The sequence below is a fragment of the Thunnus maccoyii genome, chromosome 2 (genome assembly GCF_910596095.1).
Source record: "Thunnus maccoyii chromosome 2, fThuMac1.1, whole genome shotgun sequence".
Lineage (NCBI taxonomy): Eukaryota > Metazoa > Chordata > Actinopteri > Scombriformes > Scombridae > Thunnus > Thunnus maccoyii.
Genome location: NC_056534.1, coordinates 16,267,537 through 16,284,097, shown reverse-complemented (window position 1 = coordinate 16,284,097; position 16,561 = coordinate 16,267,537). Strand labels below are relative to the sequence as shown.

Sequence of the window (16,561 nt, the reverse complement as noted above, 5' to 3'; positions counted from 1 at the left end):
GTTACACTCACATTTTAAATTTTTTTATTTACCCAAATAAGAAGAAATTGTTTACTTGTTAGATACAAATTGTGTCATCTTTGTGGTTGCAAGCACAAACTGAAAGCAGTTTTAAAGGAGAGTAGGACATTACCTTTAAATAGGGCATATTAGCAACAGATTTCACCTCTGGTTCTATACTCAACATAATAAAAACAGATGACGTAATCTTCACTGGCTCATATTGTCAATGTACTGATATTTGCCTTTTATTTATTTTTTTAAACACATTATTCAATGGTAAAGGTAGATGGCACTTTATGCAGCTGAGAATTACAGTAGTTCTTACCAAAAATAAATTCAGCCACATACAAACAATGAAGCAATGTTGGTACTGCTTCATAAAGTGTGAAGACATTTTGCTGGTTTCCATATTGTCTTCAGGTCTTCACAATCACTCAGACAAAGTGCCACTTGTCCACTGTACAAGAAAAGATTTAGAATAACATAAATATGTGTTTAGCATATAAAACCTCAAATAAACCATTTATTATGAGTCAAGTCATTATTTACTTACCCTCTGGAGACACCGGATGTGCACTACCAAATGTAGGGGACTGAGGAGTCAAACATTGTACATTATAATTACCAAACCTTATTCCAATACAGTGTTTTATGCTATTGTTGTGTTTCCTATCATCACTGTGAAATAACAGTATATGGAAAGTCTCACCGATTGGACTGCTTCTCTGGCCTCATCAGTACTGCATTTGAAGGGACTCTCACAGCAAGAGACATTTTTGCTGAATAAAAAAAGAATCACCCACAGAAAAATCAGTAGAATTCCCAGATCACATCACACTTTATATGACCAATCATATATGTACGTCACACACATACACACTGCAGGGGTTTTACCTCCCACCAACTCACCATTCAATCCCTCCACTATTTGTCTGCTTCTGCACTAGTGCCCTCCAGTGCTCATGGGTGGACTTAATGATTTCAACTGCAAAGTCCTAAGAAAAGGACAAACAACATCAGAAAAAAGGACAATTTGTGTTTCTTAGGGAGCAATTCATTTGACCTAATTCAGCCACTAAAACTGCAATGGACTGCAACTCCTAGTACATCATCATGTCTAAACTGTGTATGTAGTATTACAAAAGGTCTTCGTACTTTGTCTTTGAATTGTCCGTTGAATCCAAATTGGTTCTCAGGTTTTCCATCAGGCACCTTATATTTCCTGAACCAGTCAACAGTGGCCTCTAAATGACCAGGCCGGCTCTTGCGGACATCCTCTATGCCTAAGGTAAACACAAACACAAACAACAGAATAAGTACAGAAGACCAATTTGCACCTTGTTTGTATTGGTATGACTTAGATCTGTATTCCATTTGCTCTTGGTATTGAGTATATGTCTTGACAAAAAATAAGAGTATATGTCATATGTGCATACTTCTGAAATATGGTTAGAATGTGTTTAGAAAATTGTGTTGCAATTTAGCGATTACAGATAAATAACCAGGAAATAAATTTAAAAATGGCTGAAAATAGATTTGTCAAACTAACAGCCAGTTTCTCAGTTTCTCTACCATGACTACTTCCTTGTTGAGTTTCTGACCACTTGTGAAACTGTACAGTTATGTCTTGATCAGCAGGTTTTTTTGAACCATCAGCAAGCCACAAGATGGGGGATACAAATTTCTACCAGGCAGTGTAATACACTGGAAAAGGTAGCAATGCACCAATAAAATAATATAAGCAGAAGGTTGCAATTGTTAACAAACTATGCCTCAAACATTTTAAAAAGGCCATTATGTGAGGGAGAAATATGTATTCAACATGTTTGTTAGGCCTGAAGTACACACACAATGTGTTTTGGAGTTAAACGTTGACTGTAAGCAAATCTGTGTTTACAATGAAAACTCCACAGAGTGCTTATAAGTTGGTGTTTAAAATACGCCTAGCAAGTTTGAAGGAGCAGTCATGTTCTTTTTAGGATTCCTTTTTTGCATCTAAAATAATTTTCTCCAGATTCATGCAGTGCAGCTGCATTTCCACTACATGCACATTATGTGGCCAAATACATATCAGACAAGCTATGAAGACTGTTTGGACAACAAATCTTCAAAGGATCTGCAAGGCTTAGATTAACCCCTAGAATTTTATTGCATGACATTTAATTTTGTTTGATTATCTGGTTCACCAAAATCCAGATGAAATCCTATTTACCACGACTTGTTAACACCACATCTGCTGAACTAAATTTGTTTGGGTAGTATATGGACCAATGTCTTAATTATTATTTGTATTATCTGTGGAAAACACCCACTATTTAGGATTTTGGCATCAGGGTCATCAGCATTGATAGCGATGACCTTCCAGTCCATTTCTCCCTCGTCAATCATGGCCAAGATGCCGAGCACTTTTACTTTAATCACCTGACCTGGAAAGCACACCTGAGAAACAGGCCAACAAATGACAAACAAACAATTAATCAACCAACCACACAGTACCAAAACCTATATTTTAGAAGTGCATGTAAATTGAGCAAAAAACCCCATCATATAACAGTATCATTTATATATACACATCAAACAGTCTTACCTGGGTGCCAATGTCACAAACGTCAATGGGATCATTGTCACCACAACACTTTGTTTCTTTGTCTGTGTGGTTTGGATCCTCCCATGTCTTTTCCAAGGAACAGTACAAAACATGTAAGAAATCAAACATTTAAACAAACAATCTGAGTAAATAAATAAAGCACACATAAGCTTAAAGACACCGGACTAAATTGTGAACATGAATTATGAAATTCAATGAACATCAAGTTAATCTTAAAGTGATTAAATTATTGTTATTTGTCATCAGCTGACTAGAATCAAAATCAGTGCAGCATGAGGATCATAACAGAAAGTCTTCTTCATGTGTTTGCATTTTCTTACCTGTGGGATGGCCCCATAGTTCCAAATGTAACCTTTATGGGGAAATATGTTGGCAACGTATCGCAGCTTGCCTTTCTTTACATCTTGTTTGATCGGGTTTAGTGGTTCCTTTGTGGCAATCTGGAATTATGAAGGTGTATGTATTTACGTGTGCACATGCTTTTGCCAGTGTTACAACATAGTAGTTGTTTTAAAAGAAAGGCTTTGACTTACGTGATCAGGAAAGATACAGTTTAAATTTCTATAGTGTCACCAACATTAAAACCTTCAGCTTGAGGCTACTGCTATGCTAGCCCCAGAAAAGGCTAATAATTAGACATTCAATTAAGATTAATTTTATCAATTTAGGGGTTCATTAAATAATAAGCAGCCTTAGGATATGGTTGTTCATGCATACCTTAACATTTCTGAGTCAGCCTTTAATAAAGCTGTGGTAGTAGCAGTAGCAGTAGAAGTGTAACGTTCAGATTAATTATTTTAATGTGATATACTGTATTTATCACCTACTTACCTCCATTTTAGCATTTGACCATCTAGGTACCTCCACAACCATGTTGAAGAGCACCTGAACATAGAGAACAAAAGTATGCTGGAGTAAATGTTTTCAAATACTTTCGAATATTTGAGTTCGACAGTACCTCGCTGTCATTCTTCTTCAGTCTTTTAGCTGGCAAATCATTATCCTGTTGAAAGAAAACAAAACAAAAAAAAAAATCACTGAATGGTTTGTTTGTATATTATGTTTATTTAATAGTGAAAATAAGTAATGAACTTCATTCAGCATTCTATCAAACAGAAACTAAAACCTCTGCTATCAAAGAGTTACCTGTTCTGGCGCCACTTTAAGTGGAATGTCATGGAACGGTGAGATGTATTTCCCTTCAGAGGTTTCTGAGAAAAAAAAGGAGTTAAAATAAAAAAAGAAAACATCTATACATCTGTGACACTATGAACTTTCAGAAGACTGTTTATTAGGAAAAAAGGCACCACTTAACATGTCATACGATTATACTGCATATAGAAATGGCTGGTTCAATCTAGTCAATATAGATTTTAGGGTCTTAGATTTGTGGGTTGTTACGCATTTGTGACAACAAGGTCAACAGTATGCATGATTATAAAACTTGTATGTTCTGTTATGTTATCAACTATGTACACTTTTGAGTACCTTGACTTTGTCACAGAGCTAGAAACATGTCTTTCAGAGATCTTGAGGTTAGTTCTGTTTTGGATTCAATGCGTATTATGTCAAATATTATTATTGACTGAAGATTTTAAAGTAAAGATTGTTATTCTAAACCTGTTCTTTCACACTCAAAGTTGTTTTTGTCATAGTATAACATTTTATATAAGTATGAAGGTTCATTCTTGATCTTGGAAACAATAGTTTGACTAAATAAATCAAAACTCATGGGCTCAAGGGCTTTCATCCTGATCTCAAGGGCACATGGAGTTTGCTCAGTTGCCATGGAGTTAGTTCTGATTGATTATTAATACTCACTGATCTCCATGACAAATGAGCAAAGTCCATCTGCTGAGGGGGACCATGATATGCAGCTGAAAAGCACCCAAAAAAGCTAATAAGTGCACAACAATCAATTTCTTGGTGCATTACAGGTAGTTGTGTGCGGTCAGTCACAAATAAGTGTCCCTTATTTCAGTGTTCATTATATAATGAATAAACAGTTGATTCATTAGCTGATTGATTATGCTGAGAATTGACATTGTCATCCATTAATTTTATTTATTTATTTTATTGTTTATACTTAATACTGTATGAAAACACTCGCAGTCATTACCGAAATACAGTCACATTGTCCATACTGGAAACTTAATATTGTGATACTTTATTTAGTTAATCCTGGCCTGCTATTCTACTAGAGCTGTATTACCATCACCACTGATCAACTAAGGCTAAATAATAATGTAGCGCTGCAACGATTTGTCAATCAACTGAAAATTAATCGACAACTGTTTTGATAATCAAACAATTGTTTACGTCATTTTTAAGCAAAAATACCAAGATGTGATGATTTAATGCTTTTCTTTGTCATAGGTGATAGTAAACTGAATATCTTAAGGTTTTGGACCGATGGTCGGACAAAACAATACATCTGGAGACATCACCTTCGACCCCAGAAAATTGTGAGTCATTTCTCACTATTTCACTATAAATTATATAAACCAAATGATTAAACAAGAAAATAATCAGCAGATTATTGCAGATAATGAAAATAATTGTTAGCTGCAGACCTATAATAATGAATGAAATGTCTCCATTGGTTAATTTTAATGACAGATGAACAGTGATCATCACCACAATTGAATGAGTTCAACTCTATCTGATGCGTGTGGCTAAATTTCACAATTACTAATGGGGAAAAAAAGTTGTTCTCTTTTCTAGGTGTTTTATGTTGCCAATGTCCACGTGACCACCCAACCGGAAGTAAAACCACGTGAGGAACTTATGATTGAAACCTCTTCCTTTCTTTCTACTTCTAAATTATTTCAACACAATGCAGACAAGGGGTCTAACACTGGCGGGGTTTTGACAGTAAAGCTGAGTGGTGAGAGTGCCACATGCACAGTAAAAACAAAACCCTCGCATGTAACTTAAAGGTCAAATGTTTACGTGGACCTGAGGTCGACCTGTGGTTACCTGTCGGACTCCATACAGCCGTGCTAACCCGCGTTACCATGAAATACCGGGGACACACATGGTGGCGGCTATTAACTTACTAAAATAAATCCGGTAGTCAGGAGAATTGGGGTGTCCTCTCTCTTCAATTTGATAGTGCATCGTTTTTCGCAAATTATACAGATGAGGTACAGCTGCTACGTGTGTGAGGAATTTGTTCCGAAAGGCGGAAAATGACCCGAAAGTTGTCACCAAGCAGCCGAGTGAAGAGCGCAGCAGCAGCGGCCTCATTATAGTCACTTCTTCTTTTTTCTCCTCGGTTCCTGCTTCCGTACGCGAGTTTTCGTTTCCTAGGATGGGGACGGAATGTTCTGCTCCTGATTGGTTCTGGCCCTGATATTCTTACATTAAGCCCAGACCCGTATCTCACGCCTCGTGCTTAAACCTAACCAATCTGATCAACGAAGGCAAGGAGTGCTAGTCAATCAGAGGCAGAGTAGGGCGGGTTTTCGCGGAACATTCCGTCATCATCCTAGGAAGGAAATTGCTTCCCGTCCCCCACCATCCGCATTCTACCCTGGCCCTGATTGGTTCTGTTCCTGATATTTTTATCCTAACCCAACCATCTCACTCCTAATGCCCAAACCTAACCAATCTAACCAACGAAGATAACGACTACTAGCCAGTCAGAGGTGGAGTAGGGCGGGTCATTATTTCGCCATCCTAGGAAAAAAATTAGCATCCGCCACATTCACAACTGTGAAGCTCGCCACAGTGAATCCAGCACTTCCGCTCAGCGCCTTCACAGTTTCCATGGTGGATGCAGGGGCTCTTGGTTAAAACTACTGTTTCATCTTAGGCAAACATTCCTATAAGAAAAATGTTAGATTCAGTGATGAATAAATGTGGATATTAGAGTAAAAAATCTATTGCATGATGACATGCTAACAATAAATGAGTTGAAATAAGGCAAATATTCAGTAAAGTAAATGCATTTGTCAATTCATTGTGTGTGTGTGTTAATTCATTTTCAGAATCAGAATCATCTTTATTGGCCAATTATGTTTACACATGGAAGGAATTTGACTGGTTTTGCGGCTCTCAATATACCTACACTAAATAACAACACAGCAATACACAACAATCTTCAGAGAGATACACAATGAATGACTATATGCAGGTAAAACAGTTTCTGTGACCTGTAAACAGGATACAAATAGTGCAAAGAAATAAGTATGTATAATTTATAGGCTATGTGAGTATTGTAGTGTTACAGGGTTATTGCACAGTGCCACAGTGAGTTAACTGCCCAAGTGTGACGGTGAGGTGGAAGAAACTGTTCCTGTGTCTGGTGTTGTTGGTGCACAGTGTTCTGTAGCGCCTACCAGAGGGGAGAAGTTGGAACAGGTTATGTCCAGGGTGTGAGGGGTCTGCACTGATTTTCCCTGCCCTTTTCCTGACTGGAGGTGTACAGGGCCTGGATGGTGGGCAGGTCGGCACTGAGAATCTTTTCTGCAGACTTGATTGTCCGCTGTAATTTTGACAAGATGTTGTTACTAGATGGGTCATAAAAAAAGCAAAAGTGTTCATACCATAGGAGCATAAAGATGCTTAGCACTTTCAATGTATGACAGGCTGTCTATATTGTGTGCAACATTGACATTGTGGCCTCAGGGTGAGTGTCCAAAATTGAATATGTTCATCCTCCCAAGAGCATGACTAGGCACATCACAGTCTGCCCATTACATTTTGGTATGTTTTGTGTTTATGTGGGATTTGTAGCTTGATACTTGGCAGCAAGATCAAGTCAGCAAAACATAATGTTGCATTATTTTATGCCAGTATTTTTATTCCACATTCAGAATACTAAAGAGTAATTAAACATAACAGTTTTTGATATATATTATATATATTATATCACTTAACCTCAGTTGCCTCTGCTTCCCAGCTAGTAATATTACACTTATTTTGATATAAGAATCATTGTAACTGGAAGTGTATTATATAAAGCATGCTTCTGGTCCATATGTTAGCTTTATTTTACTGCCACCTAGCCAACGTGTCCCCCTAACACACACAACACAACACACACACACACACGTTCAAATTATTTGCCAGATTATTGTGCCTTGTTGTGTTTCTCTTTTCCCATCACTGTGTTTTCATCATCTATAAACAATATAAAGAAGTCAATAATAGTAGTAGGCCTATTGTAGTATTTATAATAATCTAATCTGATCAATCTATATAACCATTTCTAAAACAAAGAAGGAGAAAAGCAGGCATAACATTTGTGTGACCTTTTTTGTCCAATTATGCTAATGCTACATTTCTACACTATTTTCCACACCCAGGGGTGAATTGTGCAATTTGGCCTCCATTTTGAGAACCGCCATGCTGTATGTGGCTTGCTGAACTGTTGCCATGCTATTGTTTTTACAATAAGAAGTGAATGGATTTGATGGTGGTAATCTTCACAATACATCATGAGATCAAAGTCCATCCATTGCGCCATAAACAAACACCCACCCAAGCCGCCTTGATCTGTCTTGATGTTTTACTGTTGTACAGCTTGGTCCCTGTTCAAACAAATGACACACACATCAGAAGCAGCCATAAAAAGCTGGTTTATTAAAATCTTAAACTGCATGTTTGCCTTTGATAATGTTGCCAAATGGCTGTGATTCTGCTGAGAACAAAGTCCCATTAGTTCAGTGTCTTCCAGCAAACAGTGCACTTATATTTTGAAAGTTTGACCATTTTTGACTAGTCCAGCACTGTCGTTGACAAGAAAAGATTTCATGCTGCAAACCTGTAAGTTGGACAATAGTGGTCAAGGTCAAAGTACTACTTCATGATGAAAGGAGGAGAACTTGGATGTGGTATCACATTTTTAAGAAGAGAGATTGTGGAAGATTCAAGAGAAAATTCAAGGACATATTTTTTTGGTATCAGTTCTAACCTCTGTACTGACTTGGAGATCTGGGTGGAAAACCAAATGCAAATGACTGTCCCATCTCTCAATTTCTGCCAAAGTGCCCAGAAGCAAAGCAATGAACATTAAGTCTGAGGCTGTGAAGGGCAGTTTTAGGCTTATGACTGTGGAACTATACTGAAACAAGACTAAGAGTATTCAGCCATGCTAGCGCTCTGTGAGGCTGTAGGTACAGCAGTGCTTGAGGTAAATGCTAAACACAAAGTACACCTCAGGCTGATGTGATGTCATTAGTTTTGTAAGTATTTTCTCCCACACTTGTCCAAAATTTTGGACAAATAGAAACTTTGGCATGATAATGTGCTGGAGGAAAAGTCAAAATATCCCCAAAACCTATTACAATTCATTCTGAGGGGGCATATATGCACTACATGAATAATACACATGTTGCCCAGAGATTTGACTCAAAATTATAAACCTCATTGTAGCACAAGAGGTTAAGTCAAGGGATGGCCAAAGTTAGTTTGTCTTCTGCATGGATATCTGTATCAAATTTCATGACAATCCATCCAAAATTGTTGAGTCATTTCCCTGACAATCAAAATGTCAACCCAATAGTAGCAGTAGGGAAAAAGTTAGGGGATCACCAAAGTCAGTACGATTCATCAGCTGGAAAGCCATGCCGCTAGCACAATATTTGTATCCTTCTCTTTGTCATTTTGCCTAACTAAACAAGCTTTAAACTAAACAAGCTGTGTGAATTCATCTGAAAGATTACACTTCTGTCTGTGAGCAGGTCAAGCACAGCCACACCCTGAGTGACATGAGCTCCCTCAGGGTAAAAAATATTACCATGCTGACAGTGCACACTGTTTACTCACTTATGTGTTTGTGGGGTATATGATTGTTCAGTATGGTTTACTTTACAAAGTCCACTTGGTTATGTAATACAGCTAACAATGGCATCTGTTATCCTAAATACAATTGAACTCTGCTGCAAAGGAATTAACTTGTAATCATTTAATTATTGAGGTGTTCTTACGCACATAGACTAATGATAATGATAATGTCGCAATGTGAAAGTTCACCTGTAACAGTGAGCAATATGTGTGCATCTAGGGAAATGGAAGTAAAAGAGGTGTGCAGTGAACACACTGTATGGTGATCTGAAAACACAATAGGAACTGCCATAACCTGTGCTTCAATGGGGAGGAAATGCATCCATTCATTCATTCTGGCAAGGAAGGTAGTATCTGGTTGCTTTGACCAGAAATCATTGTTGCTGTTCAGTGTTGATGAATTACCTGTCTAACCAGATCTGACATTTTTCATGAATGACATTTGTAGATTTTTACTAGAAAGAATACATTTTTGCACAAGAAAACAAAAACTTGAAAAAAAAAATTGCCATGCATAACAATTTGAAGAGTTTTTCCAAAATTAGATTTTCATAATTTTAAAAACACAACCCACTGAATCACTGAACACCAATAACAGCCCAGTCCATTAGTCAACACATCTGAGTGCAATTTGAATCCTTAAAAATGAGTTTTGCTAACATGGATATTGTGATCTGAAACTTTTAGATGAGCAATTCAAATGTGATGTTATTTCATTCATTCATTTAATTCATCGCCAAGTCTTGCTAAATCCATTTAATGTCTCTAACTTGATAGCTCAGCCATTTAAGATGTGACTTTTGGGTTTGTTTTTTCCATACATAAAATGTTCATATTATTTGATCTGGAAATTCCCTTATTCATCTCTGTCTAAATATAAAACTCTCTGCATTGCCAAGTGTGATTTACAGCACCTGGACCATTTACGTAAATACCTCCGTGTCAACATTTTGGCACATTGTTATTGTCTCTGTGAGGTTAAATTAATTTTGTTATGAGAATTTTTAGTTTTAGTGAGATTAAAAAAACTTTTTCTAGTGTTGCCATTGCTCTGTCCTTCAACCTTCGAGCGAGAGAAAGTGCATCGTATCACTTTCTCTCTCTGATGGATATAATGGTCTAAAGGGAAGAAGCATAGCACAGCAGCGGAGAGGAGTGGCCACATAGCTCTCATGTCAGGTTGACTGGGGAGGAGCTACATTACCTGTGCAGATCAGGCAGTCATTGCACAGTGAACAGTGCACCTGTTGCACCTCCCAGGCCCTCTCTGTCTATCTCTCTCCCTCTTTCTGTCCCTCTTCCCCTTCTTTTCTCCTTGCCTGATCAGAAAGCACAAGGGAGCTGACAGCCTCACCATGGATCCCAAGGAGGTCAGCAAGGGTGAAAAAGAGAAGGAAAAAGAGAAGGAGAAAGTGATAAAGAGGAGGAACAGGCCTGTGTTCCTGCGCTACTTGGAGAGGAGAAAGACGGACACTATTGTGGCTGATGACATGGCCAAAGGTGACATCAACCTGGGGACGCTGGTGAGGAGGAGTCAGTCTGACAAGACGGAGTACAGCGCTAAACTTAAAGGTACATCAGCTAATGACCTCCCCAGAGGTCAAAACTATGGCAACAATCTAAACACACGTGAGCCAACACCGAAAAGTCTCTTTACATCTTGAACTTGTTCACAACAGGAACAAGAGCAACACAGGAACAAGTTTAAGGAATAGGAATAGGAAAACTTTTAGACTAATATGTCCACTATATATGGACCGCAAGGGCAGAATCTATGGCCTGAGGGCAAAAATGTAATACACACACACACACACACACACACACACAGCTCTAGTATCCACCGCTCTATAGCAGTGGATACTGGGCACCTGTTGTGCTACTATGTGTTGAGCAGGAGATACTCCCACAGGGATGAAGCCACATATGCAAACTGTGCTCCAAACTCAGGCACAGAGGAGTGGCTTTAGAAGTGTTCCAGACCAGCTGGTAAACAAGAGTTAGATGCTGGTGGCGTGAGAAGAAGGACTTATTTTATTTTTCATTACTAAGTTTATTGAAAGAGAAGTTGAAGGCATTTCTGCATTTGTGGTTTACAATGATTATAATGATAATGATTAAAAAATAGATGTAGTGTTTGACCTGAAAAGTAAGAATTATTTGGAAATAAACGTGTTGTGATACAAAACAAACAGTAAATTCAGCTGTTTGTTGTCTCATCACAGTCTGCTGAGACACTCTTTTTACAGACACAAATGTCTATGTTTCAGAAAAACTAGCTTCACCTGTCCAGAGTGCAGTCAGTGACTGGGAATGTTGCACTTGATCCAAAATGACTGACATCACTGTGTCAGTAGGGGCTTACTTTTAAAGATCAAGCCAAAGTATGTAGACTTTCCAGTGCCACTTGTTCCTTATTTCCTTTTCTATGAACAATACAACTCACATGCCAAAATAACTGGTGGCACTATAAGTATAGCCTACTTCTCACTTAGTGTTGCACTGATAAGATAACTTTCACACACACACACACACACGCACACGCACAGGCACAGGCACAGGCACGCACGCACACACACACACACACACACACACACACACACACACACACACACACACACTTGCCTTATCAGCAGCTGCTCTGTTTACCTGAAATAGAGACACTCTCTACTCTTTTGCCACTTTCTGTTTTCTTGACCAACCCACATGATCATGGCAGAGAGGGTTGTCAAAAACACTGGGGTGTTTTCAGTAAACCAATCACCCCACCTGTTTGACTTTAGTCTCACACCTGACAGCAGTATTACATATTTACAGTGGTATTACCATTGCAAATATTGACAGAACGATGACTTCACTGAAAGAGGAAACATGTGAGCTGCTGCCTGACAGTGTGTTCTCATCTGCTTGTCAGACAGGTTGGTCGAGCCACAGAACCATGACAACATGACATCACTGTGTCTAATTATTTACAGTAACTAAATATAATAGTTCTGATGACGATTTACAGGCTCAGAGCTCACATGAAGGGACAGTAATAAAACAGATATTCCTGTGTACTCATCCACTAATCATACATGGAGCAGATACCTTGTTACTTGTGTTATATTGTCTGAGACTGAGCATGTGTGTGTGTCACCTTGATGTATGAATAAGACTTTTGAATTAAACATTTTGTGGCATTCATTGTGGTATACCCAATGAATTGTAACATACCTTTTTATAGACAAGACATATTCTAAGTATGCACAGTGATAAAACCCCATTGTGCACTTTGCTATGTGGCAAAGTCTAACGTGTCATTTTTCTTGATGGCGATACGTGATACACCATGCCTTGTCTTGTATTCTGTTCTGGGGCTGTCTGTTGAATCCATTTCAATGGCCTGAGCAGTGAAAAGCCCTGTATCCACTTTCATGGGAACTCCTGTGCTGGCAACCATATTTCACCAAACAGGAAAGGATAAGGATAAGTCAGTACAGTTTGGATCTGCTGCTGAGTCTTGATAGGCTATAATACATTTTTGTACAATTGTGATGTGTTAGTGTGTAGGAATCTTTTCACGGCCAGGTTGGAACACGACAACTTTCACAGTGTGCAAAATGCTTTTAAGATAATTTTATGTAATTTCCAACAATCAGACGGCGTGCAGTGGCAAGAAGAGATGGGAGTAAAAGCTTATAATGTATGAAAAGAGCTAAAACCACATTTGTTTCCTTCAAATTAAAAATAGAATATGCCTCTGCACAACGAGCCACTAAGATACCTCAACCAGGTCAGGTTTTCTCACGGGTGGGGGTTTTCAGAAATTCTGGGGTTTCTTTTCACACTCAAAGCCTGTGAAGACACGTGACACTTCATGATACTGTTGAAACATGAATGTGATACTTCTTTTACATAACATTTCCACTAGTGTGCTAGAAATACCTATAAGTGTCTCTGATGCTCTTACTCGATATAATGTAGAGTGTTGTTCCACTGTAATCGATAGAAATATATTTAAGAGGGATTTCTTCCAAACCTCTGTTAGAATCATATGACAGACATGATTGTCTTTTAAATGTGCCATATACAATGAGATTACAGAAGCTGTTTTTTTACTATACAATAGCCTGAGAAGTTGAACTCACAAGAAAGCTGTTATTCTTTATTGATCTGACATTCTAAATTGTCTTTGGTCATTAAGGTAAGAATTACAACCGAGGTGAGGGGAAGGACTAAGATCGATTATGACTGCTAAACTGTCTGTACAAACAAGTATTACTGTAAATTGTGATCTGTATCAAGGTAAAGAGGAGGACACATAAACATGAACACCATTACAATGCATTCCAACTGAATACAATAGTCCTTTAATGAGTATTATCTTTGTGAAGTTTATAATGTTCTATTGTTGTTGGAATTCTCAGCGAGGTGATGATTCACCTATGCAGGTGTTCATTGTATTCCTGTATTTCAGGATCAAGAAAAATGCAAGGTATAAATGTGCACAGTATTGCAGGCAGAATGTGAATAGATCCCTGCCAGTGAACACAATCTGTACAGTGTTCGCATTCGTGAGAAAGTACTGATCACTGGGCAAAAACACATGACCCATTCTATTCAGCTTCACTAAAAGGCTTTCAGCCTCTTGTTACTAAACTGTTCCCTCACAGCAACACTGTAGTGACATTCACAATCTCTGCAAATTGCAAATTGTTTTCATTTGTATTCTTATGAAAAACAAAACAAAATCAGAGCTAGATAGTTGTACATTATCATGTCTAACATCCCTGCACCTGCCGTACTTGTTTTCCTTTTCAGTGCAACTTCCTTGTAGTCTTTGTTACTTGCCTGCTTTGCTTATCATGGTTGAAAAATTAGACCGAGTCAAAACCCAGAATTAATGACAGCACATACAAAAATAACATGTAAATGCAAAGGGTCATTTCCCAGATAGCTAATAGTTAGTAGTACTATAGTATTCTTGTGCAAAAGGTGCCTATGATGCAACCGAATATAAGGTCATACTTATGTTTAATACATATGCATGTTAACCTGTATGTGTGTGTGTGTGTGTGTGTGTGTGTGTGTGTGTGTGTGTGTGTGTGTGTGTGTGTGTGTGTGTGCGTATACAGTATTTGTGCATGTGTGGGAAATGAGTAAGCTGAGGCTGATGGACTATGGTGAAATGGTTTGTGTGTACAAGCATAACTGCGTATATGTGCGTGCGTTTGTGCACCTGTGTGAATCCGTGTCAGCATGTGTGTGTCTTTGCATATGTAGGTGTGTGTTCATCATTGTGTGCCACTCCCCCCCCGCACTCCCAGCCTGAGCAGATGGAATGCCTGAGCACGCCGTAGCATTACATCAGCGGCACGATTAGTTCCGTAACCTGACACGGGCCTCGCAGCCTTCTGTCTCCCTCCCTGCCTCTATCCATCCCTCGCTCACTCACTCACTCCCTCTCTCTCTCTTCATCACTCTCTCCCCCCAGAGGAGGAAGTGGTGCGTGGCGTCGATTAGGCAGTGAGGAAGCATCCCTCTCCTCTGAACAGACACTCCTGCCTGCCATGCAAAGCACAGAGCAGTCACAGACTGATTAGGCAGAAGAGCAATAAAAAAAGAGTAGCGAGCCTGACTGGCATGTTAAGTGAGGCCTTTGGCACTTCAGTCAAAATAATTAGATCACCGTGAAATATCGATGGCTGCTCAGGCATCAAGCGGATGTGTTAAAAGAGATGTATGTTTTTCCAAGCATGCACAGCCCACAGGGCCAGGGTGTTTACCAGCATTTTAGCAGATGCATATGTGTCACAGATGGCTTGAAATGTTGGCAAAAATATACTTTTTGGAAAATGCAGATTTACAGCTAAATGTAGGTTTATGTTTACATTATTATTTTATAAGAACTTGTAAAACCTTTGATGAACTCATTAGGATAATTGGTATATGACACCTAAGCTTATTTACATCTATGTTTACCATAATTTATCTTTTTCCCTCAGAGAAAATGACACCACATGACTTGTCAACTCCCCCCTCCCCTGCACTGGACCCAGAGGAGATCCGTTTGAGGAAGATGAACCGTAGGGCAAAGGTCATTCAGGAGCTTATGCAGACAGAAAAGGACTACCTCACTGACCTGGAACTGTGCATCAGAGAGGTGGTTCAGCCTCTGAGAAACATGCAGGTAGATGGTGGTAGATGCTTTTCAAAACTCACACTTTTTGTGGGTTCAGTCAGTGTGGTATCAACCCAACTAACACACACTACGACAGCACAAATAGTCTGTAGTTTGTTTAAATTATATTATTTTACTTGGTCTGATTTAATTTGTATAGTGTAATGTTAATGCTCAACTATGTGCTAACAAAAAGTTAATGTTTAACAATACTTAATGGCTGATTTGGTGCATGCTCACCAACTTAACCCGCAACCAACCATAACATGAACCCTTATCAAGACACTGAACATCTGCAGACAACTTTTCACAAAATTACCACTTTAAACATGGAAGACTTTCTACAAACACACAAGTCATGATTGCGATATCCAAATAAAGTGCTGAATAACTTGAAGTAATATTAATGACAGTTCATTTTTACAGTGACTAAAGATTCAAGTTGATCGATACTTTGACATAAAATTAACTATTAGGAGATTTTGATTGTTCTATTCGCATTGAGTCCATAATTTTCACCATAGTTTCCTTATCTTCTGTTAGGTTGTAGATATAGATCGGCTGTTCACCAACATGGAGACAGTGTGTGAAGTATCTGCCGCACTCCTCCAAAGACTGCAGGAGGCCATGGCTGACCCTGATCCAGAAGCAGTTGTTATAGGTAACGCCAGTTTCACTCCTTCTGATTGCCTGATTTTATAATCTGTTAACATTTACATCTCTGGTTAATACTGGATGAAAAATCTCATGTTTCCTGTTTATTTGAAGGAGAAGTATTCATCCAGGCGAAGGCAGCTTTAGAAGACGTATATAAGATTTATTGTTACCATCATGACGATGCCAATATGTCACTCAAATCCTATGAAAAAGAGGAAGAAATAAAGCAACATTTCACCACGTGTGTATTAGCACTGAAGTAAGTCAAGTCACTTCCTCCAAATATTTTTTAAATTATTTTTAACTTCCATGATATTCTAAAGATCATCATTAAAATTGTA

General features: G+C 38.5%; 2 protein-coding genes across 3 annotated transcripts; one reads left to right on the top strand and one right to left on the bottom strand.

Annotated features, from left to right (window-relative positions):
* Positions 1–7: 7 nt before the first annotated feature.
* Positions 8–5,971, bottom strand: ppa2 (inorganic pyrophosphatase 2). Of its 2 annotated transcripts, none has more exons than XM_042432387.1 (12): positions 5,671–5,971; positions 3,758–3,822; positions 3,570–3,614; positions 3,443–3,496; positions 2,932–3,051; positions 2,591–2,677; positions 2,316–2,442; positions 1,159–1,286; positions 913–998; positions 713–782; positions 557–596; positions 8–460 (listed from the first exon to the last, which is right to left on the bottom strand). In XM_042432387.1, the coding sequence occupies exons 1-12, from the start codon at positions 5,858–5,860 to the stop codon at positions 438–440; spliced, it is 1,035 nt and encodes a 344-aa protein (XP_042288321.1). In that variant the 5' UTR covers positions 5,861–5,971; the 3' UTR covers positions 8–437. The 2 variants fall into 2 exon arrangements, with proteins under 2 accessions (XP_042288321.1, XP_042288322.1); XM_042432388.1 differs by lacking the exon at positions 5,671–5,971 and adding an exon at positions 5,591–5,665.
* Positions 5,972–10,684: 4,713 nt separating this feature from the next.
* On the top strand, positions 10,685–16,483 carry LOC121906820 (rho guanine nucleotide exchange factor 38-like). The gene is made up of 4 exons (XM_042425970.1): positions 10,685–10,975; positions 15,388–15,579; positions 16,114–16,224; positions 16,332–16,483. The coding sequence occupies exons 1-4, from the start codon at positions 10,759–10,761 to the stop codon at positions 16,481–16,483; spliced, it is 672 nt and encodes a 223-aa protein (XP_042281904.1). The 5' UTR covers positions 10,685–10,758.
* The last annotated feature ends 78 nt before the right edge of the window (positions 16,484–16,561 follow it).